Genomic DNA, 22,613 nt, shown 5'->3' on the forward strand with positions numbered 1-22,613 from the left:
TTTGTAATTATAATCAGCCTGAACATTCTGACAGGGAGTTTAAGATTAGACAGCTTATACTATAAAGTTCTAATTATCTACCTGGGGCGAAATTTATTCTTTTTTGTTTTTATTTTTCTTATGTATTTTTTTCTTATATTTTAGTATTTATTTTCATCCACTTCAAGTTTCATTTCTACCATTAACTAGTTGTGTCACTTTGGGGAAACTGTTTCACCAATCTGAGTCTTAAGTATTTTCATCTATAAAATATGGAATTGATGAGACTATATGTTGGTAACATCCTACCTAACATTTTGTGGCTTTTTATCTTTTCTACATCTAGCAGTAACCTACAAAACTCTAAAGTCTGTCTTTGGATCTCTGAGTACTTGCGTAAGACGCAAGGATTTACTTTCAGAGGGTGGAAGTAAGGAATCTCTGTCTTATGTTGTGAGGTCGTTCCAGTTTGCCCGTATCCCTTTGTCCTGTAGCAGTAGTTTCAGCTTATAAAAATTCAGATGAACTTCTCCATCTCTTTTCATTTGTTTATGTATTTCCTGTGTCAGGTTTCTCTGTGTGTGTGTCTGAAAAGTTTTAAAAAGTTTTAGAGTATTAAAAGCAAGCTGCCTCATCCCTTGGAAAATCTGTTTAACTCTAAGTAAAAGGGCAGGCTACTCAGCTTGAAACAAATGCCTCATAGCCTTTTAGAAGCTTTTTTTCCTGCTAATTAGCTGTGAATGTTTTGTTTGTTTGGTTTCTGACAGAGCCCTAGCAAGCAGAAGCAAACGGGCTAGAAAGGAAGGGCCCTAATTGTCAGGGAGGGTGACCTCCAGGCTTGTCCACAGTTGTAGTCTCCATGGGAGAAGCAGCTTCTTGGGAGGGAGGATGCTTCCATTTATAGACAGTTCTATAAAGTATAGTACTCCCTTTACTCTTAGGCAACTTTTTTTTTTTTTTTTTTTTAGGTAAAAGCCAGAGCTGTACAGAGAAGATTCCTCTATTTTCTCAGCCACTGCTCCTAGGCAACCTATACATCCTGATGGGGGTGGGGATATGCATGCTGGAAACTTCCTATGACAATTTTTATTTGAATAGTGTTCTTGTTAGATCTGCTTAGTAATGAGAAAAGATAGGACTGGAACTTAAAAAGGTAACAAATTTACAACTTTAGGCAATGCACAAACAAATGAGTTTTATATTTTATAAATTATGCTACCGAGAAATGTAATATATGAGTCAGAGAGAAACTCGAATGGTGAATTCCTAGAAAAATCAAACAAATTCTCAAGCAAATTAAGTTCTGACTGCTGAAGACCTGTTTGATCTCAGAAAATGCAGAGAACTGTGTCTATGATTTAGATTGGTAATCATTTGGGGTATGTGGCACTTCCTGATTTTATCAGAGAAATTGATGGTCTGAACAATCTAAATTACTATGGGCCCAAATATTTAAGGTTCTGAAACAGTTGCGAAAATAAGTTATAACAGCTAAATTGAAAATATGCACAGAGCACTGATTATATATATGTCATCAACCACTTGCTATTTTCCAGGTTACAGAACATATGATCAATTTAAAAATACCCAAGACGGGCATTTTGGAGGTCAGAAAAATTTCCTGGGGTTACAAGCCGAATACAACCAACAAAGGAGACTGTTTTTTGTCAGATTCCAAGAGAATGTGTACTTTCTTCAAACCCACCAGGAGAGCAGAAACAGACTGGTAAGAGATGTCAAAGTGTCACGGGAGCTATACTTTAAATGTTACAATTAAATTCTTGCCTCAAAGGATTTAAGCCCTCTGTTGATATAGTCCAAGTTCCTTGTTATATACTAACTCATACCCATGTCTTCTGGGGATCGCTCTACTTGCTTTGTTAGCTATCTCAACACACTTCCTGAAGCTCCCCCTGCTTCCTTGTATGTAGTCATCCATTTTACTCCTCTCCAGTGTTCTCTCATCTCTCTAAACACACACACACCAGCCTTCCATTCATTCATCAATTTACAGACACCGTATTCTTTTCCTGTAATTTCTCACTTGACTTTTACCTTTTCTGCCTATGTAGATTATATGGGGCGTACATTTGACTAAATATAGCAGTATCCAAGCATCTTGTCCTTGAATACTGACCCACTTGGGAAATGTCTGATATTAATTTAATATTATCAAATATTTAACATTCACTAAGTATAATAGCTTTTCACTCTTTGGCTTTGTTCTTCTATCAATTCTTATAATTCTCCCAATATCCTTCTCAGAGCAAAGGAAAGGAACAAAATCCAGTGCTCTGGAGGTAATAAGGACCTTTTCAAAAAGCAAGGGGAACTATCAAAGAGATACTTTTACCTCTATCTTGCCTAATCACAGAACCATTTCCTTTATTTTCTGCTGATTTCATAGTCCTTATGTACTTTATTTCTACCATTCCTAACAATGTACACATATCTTTCACAGATGTGTGTGTAATCAAAGAAATACTTTGTTGTCTTATCAGTTAACTTTATTCTGTCTAAATATTCTTTTTAGACTTGTCATATCAGATTTACCTGTTATAATATAAATTCCTAAATAGATATACTCAGAATCTACAGACTTGGAATACAGTCTAAGAAGATAGTAATGGGCTACATGATACCCTCTTTAAAAAAAGGCTGTTGTATAATGTTTTCCTCAGGATGCTTTTAGCGTTAACACAGTATGATTTTATGGGAAGTACTGCATCTACAAAATTATCTTTGTATACCACCTAGTATACAAAGTGGGCACTTAACTGTTAAGTGTCTATTCATCTTTCAATACTCAGTTCAAGTGTTTACTCTTTTTAGTTTTCTTTGGTCATCCCAAATAGAGACAATCTTACTTCTCCGAATATCTACAGAAGTCACGGTTCATACTAAAATGTGAAGCATATATACCGTATTGTAGAATGGTTATTTAAATTCATGTGTTATAACTGCTACCTGACATTAAGGTCCTAGAGAAGGCACATTTATCTCTGTAGTCCCTAGTAGTGCTCCGTTCTGATATACGTTTAATATCTTTTTATTGAACTGGCTGAACTGTCTTTCTAAACATCTGACCAAAAGATGCCTTACACATCAAATGTGGAAATAATTATTTGCATTTGTAATTTTGTTTGGGAGGAAATAGAAAATAATTTAGGTATACTAAGCAGGCAACAGGAGTTTTCTTAGGGCTCTTAGATGCTAAGTAATAAAAACAAACTTGGGAGCTCAAGCGAGCCAGAAATGCCACTTTCCCAATCCTACCAGACGACCTTATGTATGTGAAGTGTAGCAAAGGAATGGGTATTTAGAGGAAGGAAAGAAATTAAACTGAAGAACTATTGCTATGACAAGATTTGGGTACAGATTCTGCCAGTGTAAAGGTCACCTGCTGGAAGCCTCTGAATCTCCCACTTTTAGCTTGGACCCTGCTTCTTAACCAATAGCTATATACAGACATCAAATATTTGCAGCTCAGTTTTAATTAACTTTTCATAAAATTCAAGGAATTTACGCCAAAAGTAAAACTCTCTTAACCTATATGTGCTTAACTAATTTACTATATACTTATAAGAGCTGCTTGTTTAACTCTTAAACCTCCTAGTGGTAGTTATACTTGTTATTCTAATTACATGATTCAATTAATTACTATCTAAAAAAGGATGAGATATGAGTAAGAAATAAGAATTGTTTGTATGAAAACCAAGTTGAATGCTTTGGCAAGCTCAAAATAAGAGTTGTTAAAAATGCTGTTTTAATGTCCCACCTAGGGTACTCCCCACCTCCCAAAAAAAAAGTCTGGCTTGGAGGTGTGTGCCTATAGTCCCAGCTACTTGTAAGGCTGAGGTGGGGGGATCACTTGAGCCCAGGAGTATGAGGCCAGCCTGAGCAACATGGCAAGACCCTGTCTCTAAAAAATAAAAATTAAATTAAATTAAATTAAATTAAATTAAAATGATGTTAACTAGATGTAAGAAAGCCAATTATGAAAGACTTGGAGAAAACCATATATATCTACAAAGATTATACAATTACATTGTTTCACAAGACTCTAATTTGACTCTTCTTTAAAGAAAGCAAGATTATCGGTATAGTTTATGCCAGAAAGAGTACAAGAAACTTCAATCAGTGGACTCTTATTTAAAAATAAAACAATGGCCAGGTGCGGTGGCTCACGCCTGTAATCCCAGCACTTTGGGAGGCCGAGGTGGGCAGATCATGAGATCAGGAGATCGAGACCATCCTGGCTAACACGGTGAAACCCCATCTCTACTAAAAATACAAAAAATTAGCCGGGCCTGGTGGCGGGCACCTGTAGTCCCAACTACTTGGAAGGCTGAGGCAGGAGAATTGCTTGAACCTGGGAGGCAGAGGCTGCAGTGAGCTGAGATTGCGCCACTGCACTCCAGCCTGGGTGACAGAGCGAGACTCCATCTCAAAAAAAAATAAAAATAAAAATAAAAAAACAATGGTTCTATATCACAAAAGTGGTACATAAAGTACATGTTTTAAAAGTTTAAGGTTGTACCTACCATTTTTTATTCTTAGAGCCTTAACAGGGCTCTTTTTTGACCACTGTTCCAATTACCAATCCAGATAACTTCGGGTGAAAAAGACTCGTTGTAAATTTCATAAATATCTTATTTAAGAAGATCTAAAATTAATACAAAGGTCATCGCATACTACAAAACAAAAAGCAGACAAAAATCTAATCCTGAGAGCAACTGATCAGTATTATTTTGCTAATGTATTTCATAAGCAATGTTTATCAATCTAAAGTACTTTCACTATTATAATATATATTTGAAAGAGTCTACTGCATTACATTATTTTGTTAGTGACCACTAGAAACACTAATCTAAGGTCCCCAAAGCAGAATAAAAATATCAAATATTTGCTTTAAAAAGGAAAATCATCTTAATTTTCTTCTTGAAATCCGTTTATCAAGAAGAAATAATTAGAATAAAATTTAAAAATTAGATTTAAAAGGTCTTGGAACCCTAATGCCTAGCATCTCAAAACCGAAAGGCCAGCAGATACCATCAAGTAAGTAAAAACTTTAAAATTCAAACTGATCAGTTAAAAAAAAGCAGAGTTTCTAAAGAAACTAAAAAGCTTCTGTAAAATTCCTCATTTTGGTATATTTTCTACATTATTTATTTTTGAATTTCTATAAAATTCCTCATTTTTGTATATTTTCTACAAATTTATGATGAGGCAAAACAATCAGTTATATGAATTAACAGCTATCACAGGCAAGTATTTTAAAGTAAATTACAAATCTAAGCCATAATAATATGTTGGTTCTAGTCTGGCAAATTACCCTGCATGCTAAACAAGAAATATGTTAATTTTACCAAATAAACTTTATTTCAAATTAGATTAAAATTACAAAGAAGTGTTTAATATTGACATCTTATGTAATATTCTATTTATACTGCCTCATGAATATACTTTTTAACTCATCTATATTCTGGCTTGCCTATTGCACGGATTCTAAAGTTGGCAAAAAATAATCAGACTTAAAAAAATAAAATCTGCCCTAAAAATATTTTTCTGTCTCATTTTCTCATAAACATACCAGTGTGATAAAGACTTTCCTTCCCTCATTAAGTCTTACAGACACCATACAAGCATTGCAGAGTGTTTTTTCAAGCAAACAATATAACACGCTAAACAACTTAAAAACAAACCTTTTAAATTACCAAAATACTGTAATTTGTCTCTATTAACTGTAAACAAAATATAAGATTCTAAGCAATAACTATTAAGATGAACTATTTTGATGGAAGAACTGGTAATTTCTCAAAGGATAAAAAGAAGCACACTAGTATTTCGGTTCAATATCCCCTTTAAATATAAAATTTTCATTATGAGAAAAATAAAGGAAAATGCAGAAGTTGTAGTCATTAGCTTCCTTAAACAATCAGGAAAAATAGCTCTAATATATAACTACAAAGTGGGTAGAACTGAATTAGAATATTATCTGGTCCTCTAGATTATAAACACTTATTTTCTAAAATAAAACATTTCTCTCCAAAAAATTAAAATCTCAACCTCAAAATCTGTACACCAAAAAGTGTTTTATTTACTTTCAAATATTTATGTGTTGGGGATTTTCTAACCTGATGCAAAAATCAAAATTAACAAAGCAATAATTTAATCAAATATGCTTTGGTATACTAAATGTAAAAAAATAAAAGAAACTGACATATAAATATGATATATATCCACATTTTATTATTTAATCAAGACTAAATAGAAACAGAAACTGATTACCTGTATAAGACAAAATGTCCTCACTCCTCTTAAATTTGCAAATAAAATGGAAAGCAATATATATTTTGGTACAATTATACAGATGTTCATGTAAAGGTTGGTTTTTCTTTTTTTTAACACTATGTACTTAAATGCTATTAAAATAATGGGTGGCAAGCTACTTGAATACTGTTCCTTTTTACTGGTTATGCTTTTAATGATAACAGTGGATTAAATTTTTATTGCTTTTATCTCTGTACTAAAGATAGTATGTTTTTTTCTTTTTCTAGCATCTTGGGACTCTAAGGTGATCTAAAACCATTATAAAAGATAATTACAGAAACATATCTAAATAATCTTAGAATTATCTAAATTAGGTTTAACTTATAAAAATCCTACTCAATCAACATTATAAAGCATCCACTGCATATCAGCATTCAGAGAGCCGACACGGGCATAAATTATTTCATGAATGATTAAAAATAAAAGATCTAATGTTATATAAAAGAGGTACATTTTACCTGGATTAGGTGAGGTAATGCTTTTAATGTAAGGCAAAACCAAATCCCCAGTTTGCATGGAAGCAAATCATGCCACTGTGGTTTCATCAGCAATCTAAAGGGAGGGAGAAAAAAGAACACCATACAACATATGAGGTATATACAGAGAAAGTTGGGAGGCAAAATAATTCCATAAAGATCATGAATTCTTTTTTGAATGGCTACTTCAATAAAAAAAAAATGAGGAAAGTATTCACTGAAATATTTATAACTGACTTACTCTATCATGAAATACAGTAGTCACAACAAATGAAATATATATAGCATGTAAGAGAATCTAGGCTAAGATTTTGGGGAAGGAGGTTCCTAATCAAGTTACAAAGATAAACAAAAGCCCTCTTTCTAACCTGGGCTTTTCATCACTTTTGTACAACGAATTCTTAAGCCTTATGATTACCTCAGCTATAAAAAACTAACCATCATCAGAGTGTTCCCAAGTGTTGACAACCAGATATGAAGACTGTAGCATAAACAAACCAATACATAAAAATTAATGTCATTTGCAGTTCACTGAAGCATTACTCACTGATGTCATCAGAATAGAAGACAGGCAGAATAGTCTCTGATCTCCATCGCACATTGATCCCAGTTCATGCCCTGCTGTGTGAACTATTTAAACCCTTTATTCCTTTCTATGAATCAATAGAAGAAATGGTGGTATCTTTTTGAGTGTACTGCATATCACTGCCTCTCTACATACTGTCACTCCTGAGCTAAGTGATAGGTCCGTCTAATAGTACTTTGTTTCTAAAGTTCAGTATAAAAATTTCAAACTAGAAGAATTTGAGGGATTATTTAGGTATATATTCACACTTTATATGGGGGAAAAACCTGAAGACATTTTGCTTAAGATTAGAACTTGTCTCATAAACAATGGCACATTATCAGTCTTTTATAAGACTACCACAGATACAAATGAGAGCGCATGTAAACAGACATACATATGAAGTTGAATCATATTAAAGATGTATTTTAAAACAGCTTCAAATTATAAAGTATTTTTATATGCTCTCACCTTTCATTTTTTTCTGAAGCACCGAGTTTTGATACATCCACACTCTTGCTGCCAGTCTTTTTTTTCTTTTCTCTCTTTTTTCTACTTAGTAGTTCATCCTTAATGTGGAAAGAATTATGGTTACAGGTTATCATTAACATGTACACTTCAAACGTTATCTAGGCTCTTCTGCGAAGGGTAAACATTATAGAGGAACATTTATGCAAATGTATGTAGGGTCCAACATGATTAAGTAAAATCATCAATCTTTCACAATAACTGTTGCCATGGTATCCAGGCCTTAAACACACATGAAGTTCAGGACTGTCAGTCATGTGCATCTCCATAGCAATCAAAGTTTTCTAAGAAGAGAAAGCATTCAACTCACTTTTTCTCATTCATCCAACTTTAATAATGTCACTTCAAAAGGAATGAGTAAACAGATGCTAATTCATGAATACTGATAAATATGTTTGATTATCTTTAACACATAAATAAAAACCCACAGAAGAATAAACTATAGAGTAGCATATTAAACCAAGAAAAGTGTAATAATTCTTTTAACCAATTGAAGTTAGAATATTATATTCATTTCCAATTTTATTTATTTACTTAAAACATTTTAAAAGTAAACATTCATTATATAAAGGCCTGTGACACAAAAAAATCCAAAATCAGCCTTACATAAAAAATATTTCTATTTGGAAGGTGATCATTAAAACATGGCTCTACCTTCTAATTCCCAGCTAGATATTTGGACTTTCACAAAGTTTTATAACAAACTTAAGTGCCACATTTTTTAAAAAAAGAATATTTTCTTATTTCACGGGTTCTTCTTGACTTAGAAATATGTCAAACATTGAGTATAAAACTATTAGAATGAGAAGTATACAGAGAGAAACAGAAATTTTCATCAGCTGAAAAATAAATGTCCGAAATTCCATACAAAATTAAGGAGGCTAGTTCATTTGATTTATTACTAACACTTACCAGTTGTTTTTCCAGGTAGATTGACCAAACCACCGCATAATGACCCACTGTGAGAATAATGAACAAGAGTAATGCCAGCTCAGCATTGCTCATTTTTCTCACCCGCCTGTAGTAGAATACAGGCTGTCGCCAATCTGGAAGTCCATTGATCAGAATATCATCATACCTACAGTACAAATATAACAGTTTTTCACGGGGAATTTAAAATAAAAACAAAAAAAAACTATTTGTGCCTATATTACAAGAAGGAAAAAGAAAATTTATCCAAAATAGATAATGTTTATGTACATTCCCAGCATTATAATGTCTAGTAAATTCAAAGCACTGTAGATAGCTCTAGTCACTGACACCCTTCAAAAAAGTGTCCAGTAATATACTGTGGATACCAGATCTCATGTTTTTACAGCACCCAAAGATGTGACTCCTGGAGTGACATCTAAACTAAAGGAGCTACGTGTAGTCTACCTGTCTGCTAGTCTATAGTAAAGACTCTCCCGTTGGAGTCAGCAACAAAAGGAAGGATCTCAACAGGAGAAAGATCAAGATAAGAGCTGTTTGTTACCGCGAATTACATATTAAGTGAATCAAATTCAGAATAAATTTTCTAGTCAGTGCTTTTATGTCTACCCCTAAACTATGGTGGCTCAAGGTTGAAGTATTTATACACATGATTTTATCAAAGCTTTTTAATGAGGTAAAAGCCTATAAAATTGAGTGTCTTTTAATTTTGTATTGCTATATTCCTTTAGAAAATAAAAAACTCCTAAATTAGGAAGAGATGTGGAAACAACCAGTGTTTATGTTGGATTTCTCAATAAAACTGTTTATTTATAAACAATTAAGTGGCAATTTCCTCATTTTTGGCTTTTGCTGGAAGAGAAGAACATTAACAAGTAAAAGCTTTCCTAGTCCTTTAAAAAGCTGATGCATTTTAAATCAGCTTTCTTGGTACTATCAGGATAAAAAAAGTTACTTTAAAATAAATTCTCAACTGAATTTAAATTTACTTGTCGGACAATCATTGAACAAATATCTTTGAGGTTAAAAATAAGGAGTAACATTTATGATTATAAAACTCAAAATGGTCACATACAAACACTGTGTGTTCAACACACACAACCTGTTAATTGAACACAACTCATTAAATATTCTAATCACACTATTTCCAGAATTAAATCTTCACTGAAAGGCCTAATTTGGTGCAACACATTGACCAAAATATTTTAATTAAAAATATTCTGAGTTAGTCGCAGGCCTAATTACAGGAATAGAAATAGGGCCTATATTGTCAGGCAGGTCAGTAGAACTCAGTAGTAGGTTTTTCTCAAGTAAATTGACCGATCTAGGAATAATAGCGCAGCTGCTAAACTGCCAGTCTTGACATGTAAATCAATTTAAATGCAACAACTGCAGTAGCTACTTTGATAGTTATTAAATTGATACCTTGGAGATATGCTAAAAAAATAAAGCAGAGGATTTATTACAGGCAACTTCTTTTTTCAGTAGAAAAACATCAGATATAAATGCAAAATATATTTTATTAGCAAATCTAGAAAACCTGACTTTTTGATCAACTTAGGTTATTAATAACAATATAATCAAATTGGAATAACCAATGTTGAAAGCAAAGGACATTAATTAGTACTAAACTCTTAAAAAGCAAATTGTGTAATATACAAGAGTCTACAAACTAATGTATGGTTTGGCAGTAGCTACACCAGAAAAATTTGGTGCTATTCTTTTTCAATATTTATCGAAATTTTTTAATATTAACATCAAGATATAATAATATGACTTCATAAAACCTATCATTCATGTTATCAAAAATTTATGTTTAAATCTATCTTATAAAAACTGGTTCATTTTAAATGAGAAAATGTACAGGTAAAAAGGTTTCAAGTGCTCTAACATAAGATTACAACATTCAAATGAAGTCCAATCAATCTTAAGTCCTGAATCTATTCTCAATCCATATTCTACTTCAGATTTGTTGAGGGGTAAAAAAGGTGAATATAAAAATCATCATTTTCAGCAAACTTCTCCCATGAAATAACTTCAGGTAAAAAGTATAGTTATTGATAAAGAACATCTAAGAAAATGGAGACAATTCCCTAATAGCACTCTGAAGTATCAAATTTGCTTTGGGTATAACTAAACTATAGCAGAAGAGAAAACAGCTGAACTCATAGCTAAGAATCTCTTATCAAATATTTTATCACCATCATAGCTGAAAGTGCTATGTGTCTGTTAATAACTACTATTTTCTACCCTACATATAAATTGTATTTGGTGTACAAATTCAAGATAGCAAAATCTCACGCACTGAACACATTAAACAGAACTAGATATTTACTAGGCTATGTCTGTCACTCTAAACAACAGTCTCTAAGGATTAAGCTTAGAATCAATGCTCTATTGATTTTACTATCAATGAACATTATAGCTCACACGAGTGGCCATTTTAAGGAAAGATAGCTTCCATTATAGTTTATTTTTTAGAATATATGCTGTTAAAAGATAAATCACTGCTTTCTTGATGAAACATTGAAAATACATTTCTTAAAGTACACACAGACACTTTTCATAAGTTATTTAAGAAGAAATACTGTGTTGACAACACATAAAATTTAAAACATCACTTTATTAGGCTTTTCTATATTTAAACATATAACACTGTTAAAATGCTCTGTATTTGGGATTCATACAAACTGTTCTCAACTATTTATTAAAGCCAGATTAAGAATGTACAAACGTATGTGTTGTAAGATATAAAGAAAGAAATCTCTATGATAAAAAATATCACTAATGCTAAAAATCATAGGGAATTATAATGGCATTTTCTTGGAAATGAAAACATTAATCAATTCCACACATCCAACTTATGGCCTAATGTGTGTTTATTTCACCTGATTTTCTTAAAATATACTTCATGAACATAAAATAATGGTTACATACTCATTAGTGAGTTTCATACTATAATCTGCCATTCATCAAACATATTTAGGCTAATACAAACACTGAAAAACAAATTTAAAATTTTTTCAAGTTACCAGCATAAAAATGTATGGAAATTTAAAACGTTTCAACTTTTTGAAATATAAAATAGTAATTATGAAACTAAAATTAAAAATCTGTATATTATGAAAATGAATATTTAAATAATTCTAGCATGTGCCTAAATTATGAATTTTCTGTATTACAAAGCTTGAATTTTTAGTTTAAAACAATAATAACATAATTTCCACTTAGGTCACATTTTGAAACTGAATAAGAACTACTTGTACAAAGATTATAAACAGAAAACATGTCTAAATTAATTGCTGTCATTCTTCTTTGAAAAAAATATATATATGCCAAAAATTGTGGTACACCGCACTTTATTTAGGAAAGGTGCCAAAATAAATTTCCTATTCTCAGACTAATGGTTATTTTGATTCTAACACACCTGTAATCAAATTTACAATAACTAGTTAATAAATTTATAAAAGTTTAACATATTAAGGCTGAATAACTATACTTTTAACAGCATTTGTAAATGAAACGTTATTTAGTAAACTAAAAAACACATTCAACTTTTATAAATATAGTAACATGAAACAGACAAAAAATTTTAAAGGTGCACAACTGGGTTAGCAAAAGAAGACTGGTTAAAAATTCATCGTAGATTTTGAACAAAAGTAGGTATGTTAACACTACTAAAGTGCAATCTAGTATATAAATGTAATGACTGGTACTCAGTATTTTACCTCAACTAACATTCAGGGCACTCATAAAAATTTGTTGGAACATAGCTGGGCTACTGCTTCCTAAAACAAGTTAGCTAAAGAGTTTAGAGAAAGCTGCTAAGCTAGGTTTTCTTACAATAACCAGGAAAACCTGTTATAGGCATGCTTTAATAATGACAATCACTGGGTCTGAAAAATGCATAATTAGGCAAACTGTTAGGCAAGTTCCTCACTGTGTTAACATCATGGTGTACTTACACAAACCTATGTGGTATAGCTTCTACACATGTAAGATATATGGTAGCCTATTGCTTCTAGGCTACAAACCTGTATAGCATGTTGCTGTACTGAACACTGTAGGCAACTATAACACAGTGGTAAGTATTTGTCTATCTAAACTTAGAAAAGGTACAGTAAAAATACCATATCATAATCTTATGGGACCAGCACTGGGTTTTTTTGTTGCTGTTGTTGTTGTTGTTGTTTTAGAGATGGGGTCTCACTCTCTCACTCAGGCTGGAGTACAATGGCACAATCATGGCTCACTGCAGCCTTGCAATCCTCCCATCTCGGCATCACAAGTAGCTCAAGCAATCCTCCCATCTCAGCCACCCAAGTAGTTGGGACTACAGGCACGCAACACCACACCCTGGTAATTTTTTTATTTTTTGTAGAGATAGGGTCTAGCTATGTTGCCAGGGCTGGTCTCAAACTCCTGGGCTCAAGCGATCCTCCCACCTCAGCCTCCCAAAGCGTTGGGATTACAGATGTGAGCCACTGTGCCTGGCCAGCATTGTGTATGTGGTCCCTCATTGAGTGAAATGCCATTATGCAGTACACGACTGTATTTTCATGCTATATATGTTCTTGGTGGAGAAAAAGGCTTAAACGTTTATTCACAATTGCACTCCTAGGAATCTACCCAAGAGAAATGAAAACATATGTCCATCTGAAGATTTATGTGAATGTTCATAGAAGCCTTGCTCATCATAGCCCCAAACTGGAAACAACCCACATGTCCATCAACTGGTGAATAGATAAACGTAAGTGGTATATCCATACAATGGAATACTGTTCAGCAATAGAAAAGAATGAACTTACTGGTATATGCTACAATATGGATGAATCTCAAAAACCTTATGTTAATAGAAGCCAGATACAAAAAACTACATATTGCATGATTCCATTTATACGAACTGTCCAGAAAGGACAAATTTATAAACACACTAAATCGATCAGTAATTGCCTGGAGCTGGAGACCAGGGTGAGGAACTACTGCAAATGGGCTAAAGCTTTTTTGAAATGATGAAAACGTTCTAAAACTGGACTGTGATGATGGTTTGCACAAGCCTGTAAATTTACTAAAAAGCACTTAACTGTACACTTAAAACAGGTGACTTTTATTGTATGCAAATTATACCCAAATAAGGATGTTAAAAAATCAAACAAAACTGGCTTTTTCTTTATTCTCTTTTTTTCCTTTTGAGACAGGGTCTTGCTCTGTCACCCAGGCTAAGCACAGTGCTGCAACTTCCGCCTCCGGGGTTCAAGCAATCCTCCCACCTCAGCCTCCTGAGTAGCTGGGACTATAGGCATGTGCCACCACGCCAGGCTAACTTGTATTTTTTGCAGAGACGAGGTTTCATCATGTTGCCTAAGCTGGTTTCCAACTCCTGAGTTCAAGGGATCTGCCCTCCTCAGCCTCCCAAAGTGCTAGGATTACAGATGTGAGCCACTGTACCCAGCCAGCCTTTCCTTTTTTTTTTAACAAAAAGTTACTTGGTTTGTTAATTTATCAGTTTAACTGCTATTCCCTTTTCCAGCAAAATTCAAATGATTTCAGAGAAAACACAATTATATAAAAGGGAAATAAATAGGAAACATGTCTATGACAATTTCCCAAATTACCAATTCTTGGAAGGTTACACATTTAAAAGTATTATTTAATGAATATTTATAGTAAATAATTGTGATACCAAAAAGCATTTTTTCATATCAATATGTAGATAATCTTCTTTTAGAAGATAATGCTGACTGTGCTCTTTTTTTTCCTAAAGGAATTATAAACATTAAGTAATTGTCTGCAGAGATGTCTGTCTCCTATATGTTTAAATACTCATAGGTCACCTGGCCTCAGGCACAAGCTTTAGAGGAGTGATTCTTAGCTTGATTAGTTAAGACTTTTGCCTCAAGGAAAACCAGTTACCAAAGAGTTACTTGTGCCTCAAGGGGTATAAATACTACAGCTGTTTGTGTAACTGTCACATTCATTTTTTCTATCAACTCTCTAAAATAAATGAGAGAACTAATCCTGAAGAGATGATGTTATTTATTAATAGACAATTCCATGTTAATGAAGAAACAATTTATATATGAGAAGTGATTTGTTTTGAAAAGATAGAAATAATTTTGGTAACTGAAAGAAATTACAAAGTTTACTGACTTTTAAGATAACAAACAAAAAGAAAAAAACCTCAAGCCAAAAATATTAGAAGACTAAATAAAGCTACCTTTACAGGCACATTCTTGATGTGTGAAACAAAACTAGGGCTCACAGAGAAACCAACTAGAAAATATGCACAGAATGACCAAAACTTCTTTCAACACACTTCTCGGACTCTTTCAACACTATGGATTATCTCAAACCAGAGGAATGTCTGCTATGGTATCTGGACCAATGCCAGCCCTTGTTATAAAGTGAAGAACACTTTAAGAGAAGATCTTGAATCCTTGTGCTTTGCAATCTGACAAGCAGAGGTATTCAAATTAAACGGTTAAGATGAGAATCAAGAATGGTAGCTAACATTTTAGCATACACACTAATTCCAGATAATACATTTGAGGAAAGATTCAGAATGTAACATAGCACAATTTATAGGGTTGTCTGAAGATGTATTACCCCCCTATTGAAGGACACAGATATTTAGGCTGGCTTTTGCCTAAATGTCAAATAGCCAGATGTTGTTTTGTTTTGTTTTTTACAGGTACTCTTGTACTGTAGAACATTTTCAAATTTTGGATTGTGGTCCACTAGTGTCTCATGAAATGAATTTAGTGAACCACAACCAACATTTTTTAAAAATAAATAATTAAAAAACACCAAAACACTAGTCTAGCCTAGAATAGAAAATAATGTGTTTAACATGCAATAAGAAATATTTTGTGAAACTACTGTTTTAGTTGTGTGTGTGTGTGTGTGTATGTGTTGTGGTCTGACTTAAAAAACTTAGAAGGCTGCTGAAATGATGTCTACATTCCATACATTCTGTAGGAGTAGAGGAAAGGGGCCTCTGTGTAATCTCCTCTTAAGTCATTGGCATTATAAACTACTACATAAATATATTGTCACTCTTCTGAAAGGGGCACAGAGAAGTCTTAGTGTGAGGGGCTACCTCCACTCTGAAGTTTAACGCTGAATGCAGAATCGCCGGAGCAGAGTAAAGGAAGGGAAGGAGGCAAAAGAAATAGACGCAAGAGGCAAAGTTTTCTTCCGCCCCTATCTTCTACAGGCTTACAGAAGCTTATATAATTGGGTTATTCTGAGAGTGAGGAAATATCAAGAAAGAGTACTAACCTGATTATCACTACAGTCTAATTGAAACATTTAAGGAATGGGGGGGAAAAGCACCAAGCATCAGGCACAGATACGAGCTATTACTGACATATGGGAAAGAATGGACATTTATTTGAATTCAAGCAGTATTTGTATTTCCCAGGGCATAAACACTCATGTTAAAAGTCGTATTAAGGAAGCCCGGACTTGCTAACATTATGACTCAAAATCCTGAAGCTTGTAAGTATCGAATCAATCTAGTGAATACTTTTAATAAAATTAACTCTGCTTCAAACACACATTTTTAAAACACTGCATTTCTTGGAAGGAACAAAAATAAAATGCTAACATAATAATAAAATTTTTAAGGAGGCTTAATTCTTTATAAACTGTAGCATGAAACTATAACATCTTAATCCAAAAGCAGAAATGAACACTCACCTCTGCCTTCGTTCATCATCCTTTAAAACTTCATAAATGGCCACCAACTAAAATAAAAGCATTACTTTAAAATAAAAATACTCTCAACTATAAGAAATCACGTAGGAGGGTGAAGGCACTACAATACACATGCAGAAAATCCTATGTGCCTATATATACAATAAACAGATGAAATCTCCATTATAAGTAACACTTTATGTTTTGGTAGTACCTTAAGAGATTAAAAATGCTTGATATCAAAATAAATCTTTGTGACAGTTACAAAGGTAATACTTCTCTTAAAATGTGCATTTAGAAGCAAAAGTTGTAATTTAGACAAGAAAATTATGACAATTATGACCCTCCAAGAATTTAGAGATGCTAATACAAAATGGTAAAAATGTATTTTGCAGAAACTTGAATAAAAACATATACACTACATTTTAAACTACTACCTCATTGTCAAATGAAAATATTCCATATATAAGTGAATATTTCTACCATCAACATATTAATACATTTGTCACAAAATATATATATAATAGCATATTTCACTTACTTGTCTAAACTGAGTTTCTGCATTTTCATCTTTATTCTTGTCTGGATGTAAAGTTAGTGAAAGCTTACGATATGCTTTTCTGATGTCTGCAGATGATGCATCCTGGAGGTAGTAGGGGGAGGGGAAAATACAAAGCAAACTTTGTCAGAAAAAGAAATTCCCAGAACCTTGTTAAGATCTGAGAAGACAGCCAACCAAGTGCAGGACCCCAGGCAATGTAATTTGAGCAATCAGTCTTAACAACCAGGCTATGCAACAAGCCTGACCCACATGACTGAACAATTATTCAATCTAATTTGGCTCTCCTCTTAACTTTTCATTACCATACAGTCATTTAAAGAAGACAGTATTTGGCGAAACTTTTCTAACACTTGCCTTCCTAAAATTAACCAATAAATCTTTTTCAGCAATTAAGAGATCAAAAAGAAACAAATTAAAAATTAATACATCGGTGTGCCTTCAAAGAAACTCTTTATTTATTGGCAAATGTTAAAGCCAATTTCTGAATCCCAGGCTAGCCATATGGTTTCTCTATTGTTATTTATATTGAGTTTATCATCTTAGCAACAACCTATGGAATCTCACTTTCACATGTCAAAAAGCATGCCTATCTGAAGGGAGTTAAATTAGCATTTATCAAAAATTATTATCAATAGAAAGAGTTAAATATACTGTACTTATTTACTTAGTACTTTAAAGGGTATTTTCAATGTTGGCCAGCCTCCTCAGTCTGGTTCATAGAAATAAATTTGCCCAGTATTTATGTATTACTTGTATAGTTTAAATATATTTAAAAGGTTACCATGGTTCAGTACTTAGATTAAGTGGATATTAAAATTACATTTTATATAATCCTGTGTGCACAGGTAAAATCAGACAACATCATTTTTACATGGCCAGTATAAAATGCATAATAATAACAAAGAATACACTGTCAAGTAGGGTTTAAAACTTTTTTTGAGACAGTCTGATTCTGCCACCCGGGCTGGAGTGCGGTGGCACAATCTCAGCTCACTGCAACCCCCACCTCCTGGGTCCAAGAGATTCTTGTGCCTCAGCCTCCAGAGTAGCTGGAATTATAGGCATGCGCCACCACATCCAGCTAATTTTTGTATTTTTAGTAGAAATGGGGTTTCCCCAGGTTGGTCAGGCTGGTCTCGAACTCCTGACCTCAAGTGATCCAACAGCCTCAGCCTCCCAAAGTGCTAGGATTACAGGTGTGAGCCAATGCGCCTGGCTGGGGTTTAAAACTTGATCTGTATTAAACTTAAAGTGTATTCAAATAACATATTAATATTGGGCAAAATGATAGTAAACTTGCTTATTAAATGTCTCTCATTTGATAGCTGACTGTCTAATTAATTCCAAAAACTACTAAGAAGTTCAAATGATGAAAACACCAAACCAAACCAACACAAAAAATCTATATACCTGGGACTAAATATTATCAATAGTTTTTAAATAGAGTTGGAGAGAGACAAAGTGAGGCTATAATTAGTCTGTCAGGCTTGTCTTTATAAACCATTATTTTTATTATCAGTTTTCTGGGGCTTGTTGCTCCAGCTAGTATGTTACCCAGGGTGTGAGTATTTTTGTGACTTGTGGAAGGCTGCGGAGCTATAAAAATTACTGAAGTACTGCAGGTAACATGGTTGTAATTTTCATCCTAATTTGCTTAATAAAATTGACATGTTCCCTACATAGACTACAGATAATGTGGTAGAAATAAATGATTATTTAATGAAAATCTGTGATGAATCCTATTGTTGAGCAAAGACGTCAAGTGTCAAATAAATAACCAATCTCTAATTGGGATTTTAACTGTAGATTTTTTTAAATTGGGACTATATAATAAACTATTCTACAAGTATATTTCATACAAAATAATAGCTATGTATTTTCTTCTATTACAAAATTAATACATGTTCACTACGGAACATTTCTTATTTAAAAATAAAAACAACTAATAGTAACCTAAGGCATTTCCCTGCTTCCAGTCTTACCATTCTGATCCCCCAATCCTCCATTTTTCTGCCACCATATGTACCCCAAATATAAATGTGGTCAGACGGCTCTCCTACTCTAAACCCTTGAGCAGCTATCAGGTGCCTTTGTCACCAGTGTTTTCCAGTTTTTCTAGCCTTACCTCCCACCCTCTTGGCTCATCCTCCTGGTCCCCCAGATTATTACACCTTAGGATACAGTTCACCAATCTCATGTTGTTTTTCACCCAGCTACAGATACAGACAGCTCTCTTCTAAGGAACAGGGCTCTGTTTCTTATACACAAATATTGCCTGACTATTTTCCTCTTGAGAATCTATCCAGTTGAGTTATTTCATCAATAAATTCTACCTCAAGTAGACACAGCTGAAAAACATGAAGATTTTCTTATCTACAAAGACATGCTCTAGATAAGTTGTACTTCAAACTAGCTTATGTATTTATTTAATATTAGGTACTCAATGAATTCAAACTCAGAAAATATTGCTTCAGAATCAGATCTCTTTATTTTGGCTGTTTAGGTTCAGATTTGGGCTGAGTAACTTCCCAATGAGATAGAGTTTTGGGAAGGCAGTGAGAACAACTATTACATTCTTGACCTGATAAACTATATGGAACATGTCCACATAACTACAATGTGAATATGTTCCATTGGAGCTTTAAAGATAAAAACCCTGGTACGTATTGGCTTGTCTAATACATTTGATATCACATTTCTATTAGAGGCCTGAATGTTAGAACATTCATCTCTCATATTCACTGGATTAGATGTTTTATCTCTCTAGCTTGGAGTGAAAATTTGTTGACAGCACGTGAGTGAAATGGCTATCTTTAACTCCTTTCATATTAGATCTACTGGATTCATCTGTTAGAATTCTTTTCCTTCTAAATGTGATATGGCTCTTTGGCAAGCTAACCATGAATTATTTTAACAGTCAGGTGACCTCTATGAAGAAGAAATGTATCATCACTTTTGCGAAAAAAAACAAAAACAAAACAAAACAAAAAAACACTCTGAGGCTGGGTGTGGTGGCTCACGCCCGTAATCCCAGCACTTTGGAAGGCTGAGGCAGGCAGATCACTTGAGCCCAAGAGTTTGAGACCAGCCTGAGCAACATGGAAAAACCCCACCTGTGCAAAAAAAATTGTTTAATTAGCTGGGTGTGGGGGCATGTGCCTGTAATCCCAGCTACTTGGGAGGCTGAGGTGGGGATGTTACTTGAGCCCAGGAGGTTGAGGCTGCAGTGAGCCATGATTGCACCACTATACTCCAGCCTGGGTGACACAGTGAAACCCTGTCTCCAAAACAACACCAACAACAAACCCTGAAAATAATGTAAGCTTATCAAAATGGAAACAATGCAATGGCATGTCAGCAAAAAACAGCATGTTAGGGAACTCCGAGTTCATCCCTCCACAGAAACAGTGAAAATAACCTGACAAAAAACTGTCAGAATCAACTTTATCTGATCTCTGAAAACCTGTCAAAATTTACAGCAATTAGGCAAGCACTTAAGAAAAAGATGATTCTCACTAAGGGTCTTAAAGATGCCAACCTAAGGCCTTGGTTAGGTTCCTGGTGCCAGAGAGATCAGAGTTGACCTTGTTCTCAAAAAGCTGTGGTTATTTTGTTTTAACCTCTCTGTTGGCTTAAACTGTGTAAAGGGCTTGCTTTTATTTTGCCACACTCAGAACTCTGCCAGAGCAGATAGGCCATTTGTCGTAAACATTTAAAGGCAAATTTATTTATTTGATTTTTATTTTTTGTAGAAACAGGGTTTTGCCATGTTGCCCAGGCTGGTCTCAAACTCCTTGGCCTCCCAAAGTGCTGGGATTACATGCCTGGCCTACAGGCAAATGTATTAGCCAGTGCTGAATGGGGTAAGGTGTAGCGATTGAGGCAACAATGAATATAATAAATTGTTTCTATAAATATAGAAAAAACCTTGAAAGGACACAAAAATATTTTTATATAGCTGTTTTAAGCTAACTGTTATTACAAAAGAGTCAAAAAGATAAAAAATTAAAAAGTTCATCAAGTAGAAATGTTATATAGTAAGCTAAGGTTAATTGATTATCAAAAAGCTTGGGGATGTGAGGGGGATCCGGCTGCGACATCTGTCACCCCACTGATCGCCAGGGTTGACTCGGCTGATCTGGCTGGCGAGGCGGGTGTCCCCTTCTTCCCTCACTGCTCCATGTGCGTCCCTCCCGAAGCTGCATGCTCGGTCCAAGAGGACAACCATACCTGATAGGGGAGGACCAGTCTTCAGTCAAGGGTATACAAGTAGCTGCGCTCCCCTGCTAGAACCTCCAAATAAGCCCTCAAAAAGCTTGGGCAGACAGACTGAAAAGTGACATGCTTTGGGGACTAAGGGCTTTTAAAGCTCCTACATATTCCTTGGAGACTAGATGGCCATGTGCATGCCCAGGACAGAGCACATGCTCAGAAAGACTTGAGAAGGCTCTAAGTTCTCACTTCTGGCTGATATTCAGGCTCTGCACAAGCAGAAACTGAAGCTAAGAAAGATGTAAACTGCCCAACTGAGTGTGGAAGGCATGTCCCCAAGATATACACAGTCTACTGGCAAACACTGGAACTATATATATTATTTATTCATTTATATTTAGTCATACACCACATAACAATGTTTCCATCAACAATGAATCGCATATATGATGGTGGTCCCATAAGAATACCACACAATGGAGCTTTAAAATTCCTATCTTCTAGTGACATGTTACCCTTCCTAAAGTCACAGTGCAATGTATCTACTCATGTGTTTGTGGTGAGGCTAGCGTAAACAAACCTGCTGTGCTGCCAGTTGTATAAAAGTATAGTACATACAATTATGTATTGTACATAATATTTGACGATAATAAGCGACTATGTTACGGGGTTATGTATTTACTATACTATTATGGTTATTTCAGAGGGAAATTAAAAAATACATATATAGAAGGAATAAAGTGTAAAACAGCCTCAAGCAGGTCCTTCGGGAGGTATTTCAGAAGGGGCATTGTTATAAAAGATGACAGTTCCATGCATGTTACTGACCCTGAAGACCTTCCAATTAAATGACATGTGATATTAATGATCATGACCCTGTGTAGGCCTAAGCTAATGTGTGTTTGTGTCTTAATTTTTAACAAGAAAATTTAAAAAGTTAAAAAAAAGTAAATAATTTTAAATATAGAAAAAAGCTTATAAGGATATAAAAATATTTTTATACAGCTATATATGAGTTTGTGTTTTAAGCTAAGTGTTATTACAAAAGAGTCAAAAAGTTAAAGTTTATAAAGTAGAAATGTTACATAGTAAGCTATGGTTAATTTATTATTGAAGAGATCACATATTTTTAATAAATTTAGTGTAGTCTAAGTGTACAGTGTTTATATGATAGTGTACAGAAATGTCCTAGGCCTTCACATTCACTTACCACTTACTCAGTGACTCACCCAGAGCAACTTCCACTCCCGCAAGATGTACTCATAGTAAATACCCTATACACGTACATTTTGTACCTATTATACTGTATTTTTACTATGTTTAAATATGT

At 34.0% G+C, this 22,613-nt stretch overlaps 1 protein-coding gene across 1 annotated transcript in view; it reads right to left on the reverse strand.

Annotated features, from left to right (window-relative positions):
* Positions 1–22,613, reverse strand: part of DNAJC1 (DnaJ heat shock protein family (Hsp40) member C1) — a 249,941-nt gene that overhangs the window by 158,107 nt on the left and 69,221 nt on the right. Inside the window, exons 2-6 of the mRNA XM_002820584.4 lie at positions 17,051–17,152; positions 16,513–16,559; positions 8,794–8,959; positions 7,825–7,922; positions 6,771–6,864 (exon numbers count right to left, since the gene is read on the reverse strand). Of these exons, the coding sequence (XP_002820630.3) occupies positions 6,771–6,864; positions 7,825–7,922; positions 8,794–8,959; positions 16,513–16,559; positions 17,051–17,152 (507 nt within the window). The remainder of the gene's footprint in view (positions 1–6,770; positions 6,865–7,824; positions 7,923–8,793; positions 8,960–16,512; positions 16,560–17,050; positions 17,153–22,613) is intronic.

The sequence above is a fragment of the Pongo abelii genome, chromosome 8, assembly GCF_028885655.2.
Source record: "Pongo abelii isolate AG06213 chromosome 8, NHGRI_mPonAbe1-v2.0_pri, whole genome shotgun sequence".
NCBI classification, from domain to species: domain Eukaryota; kingdom Metazoa; phylum Chordata; class Mammalia; order Primates; family Hominidae; genus Pongo; species Pongo abelii.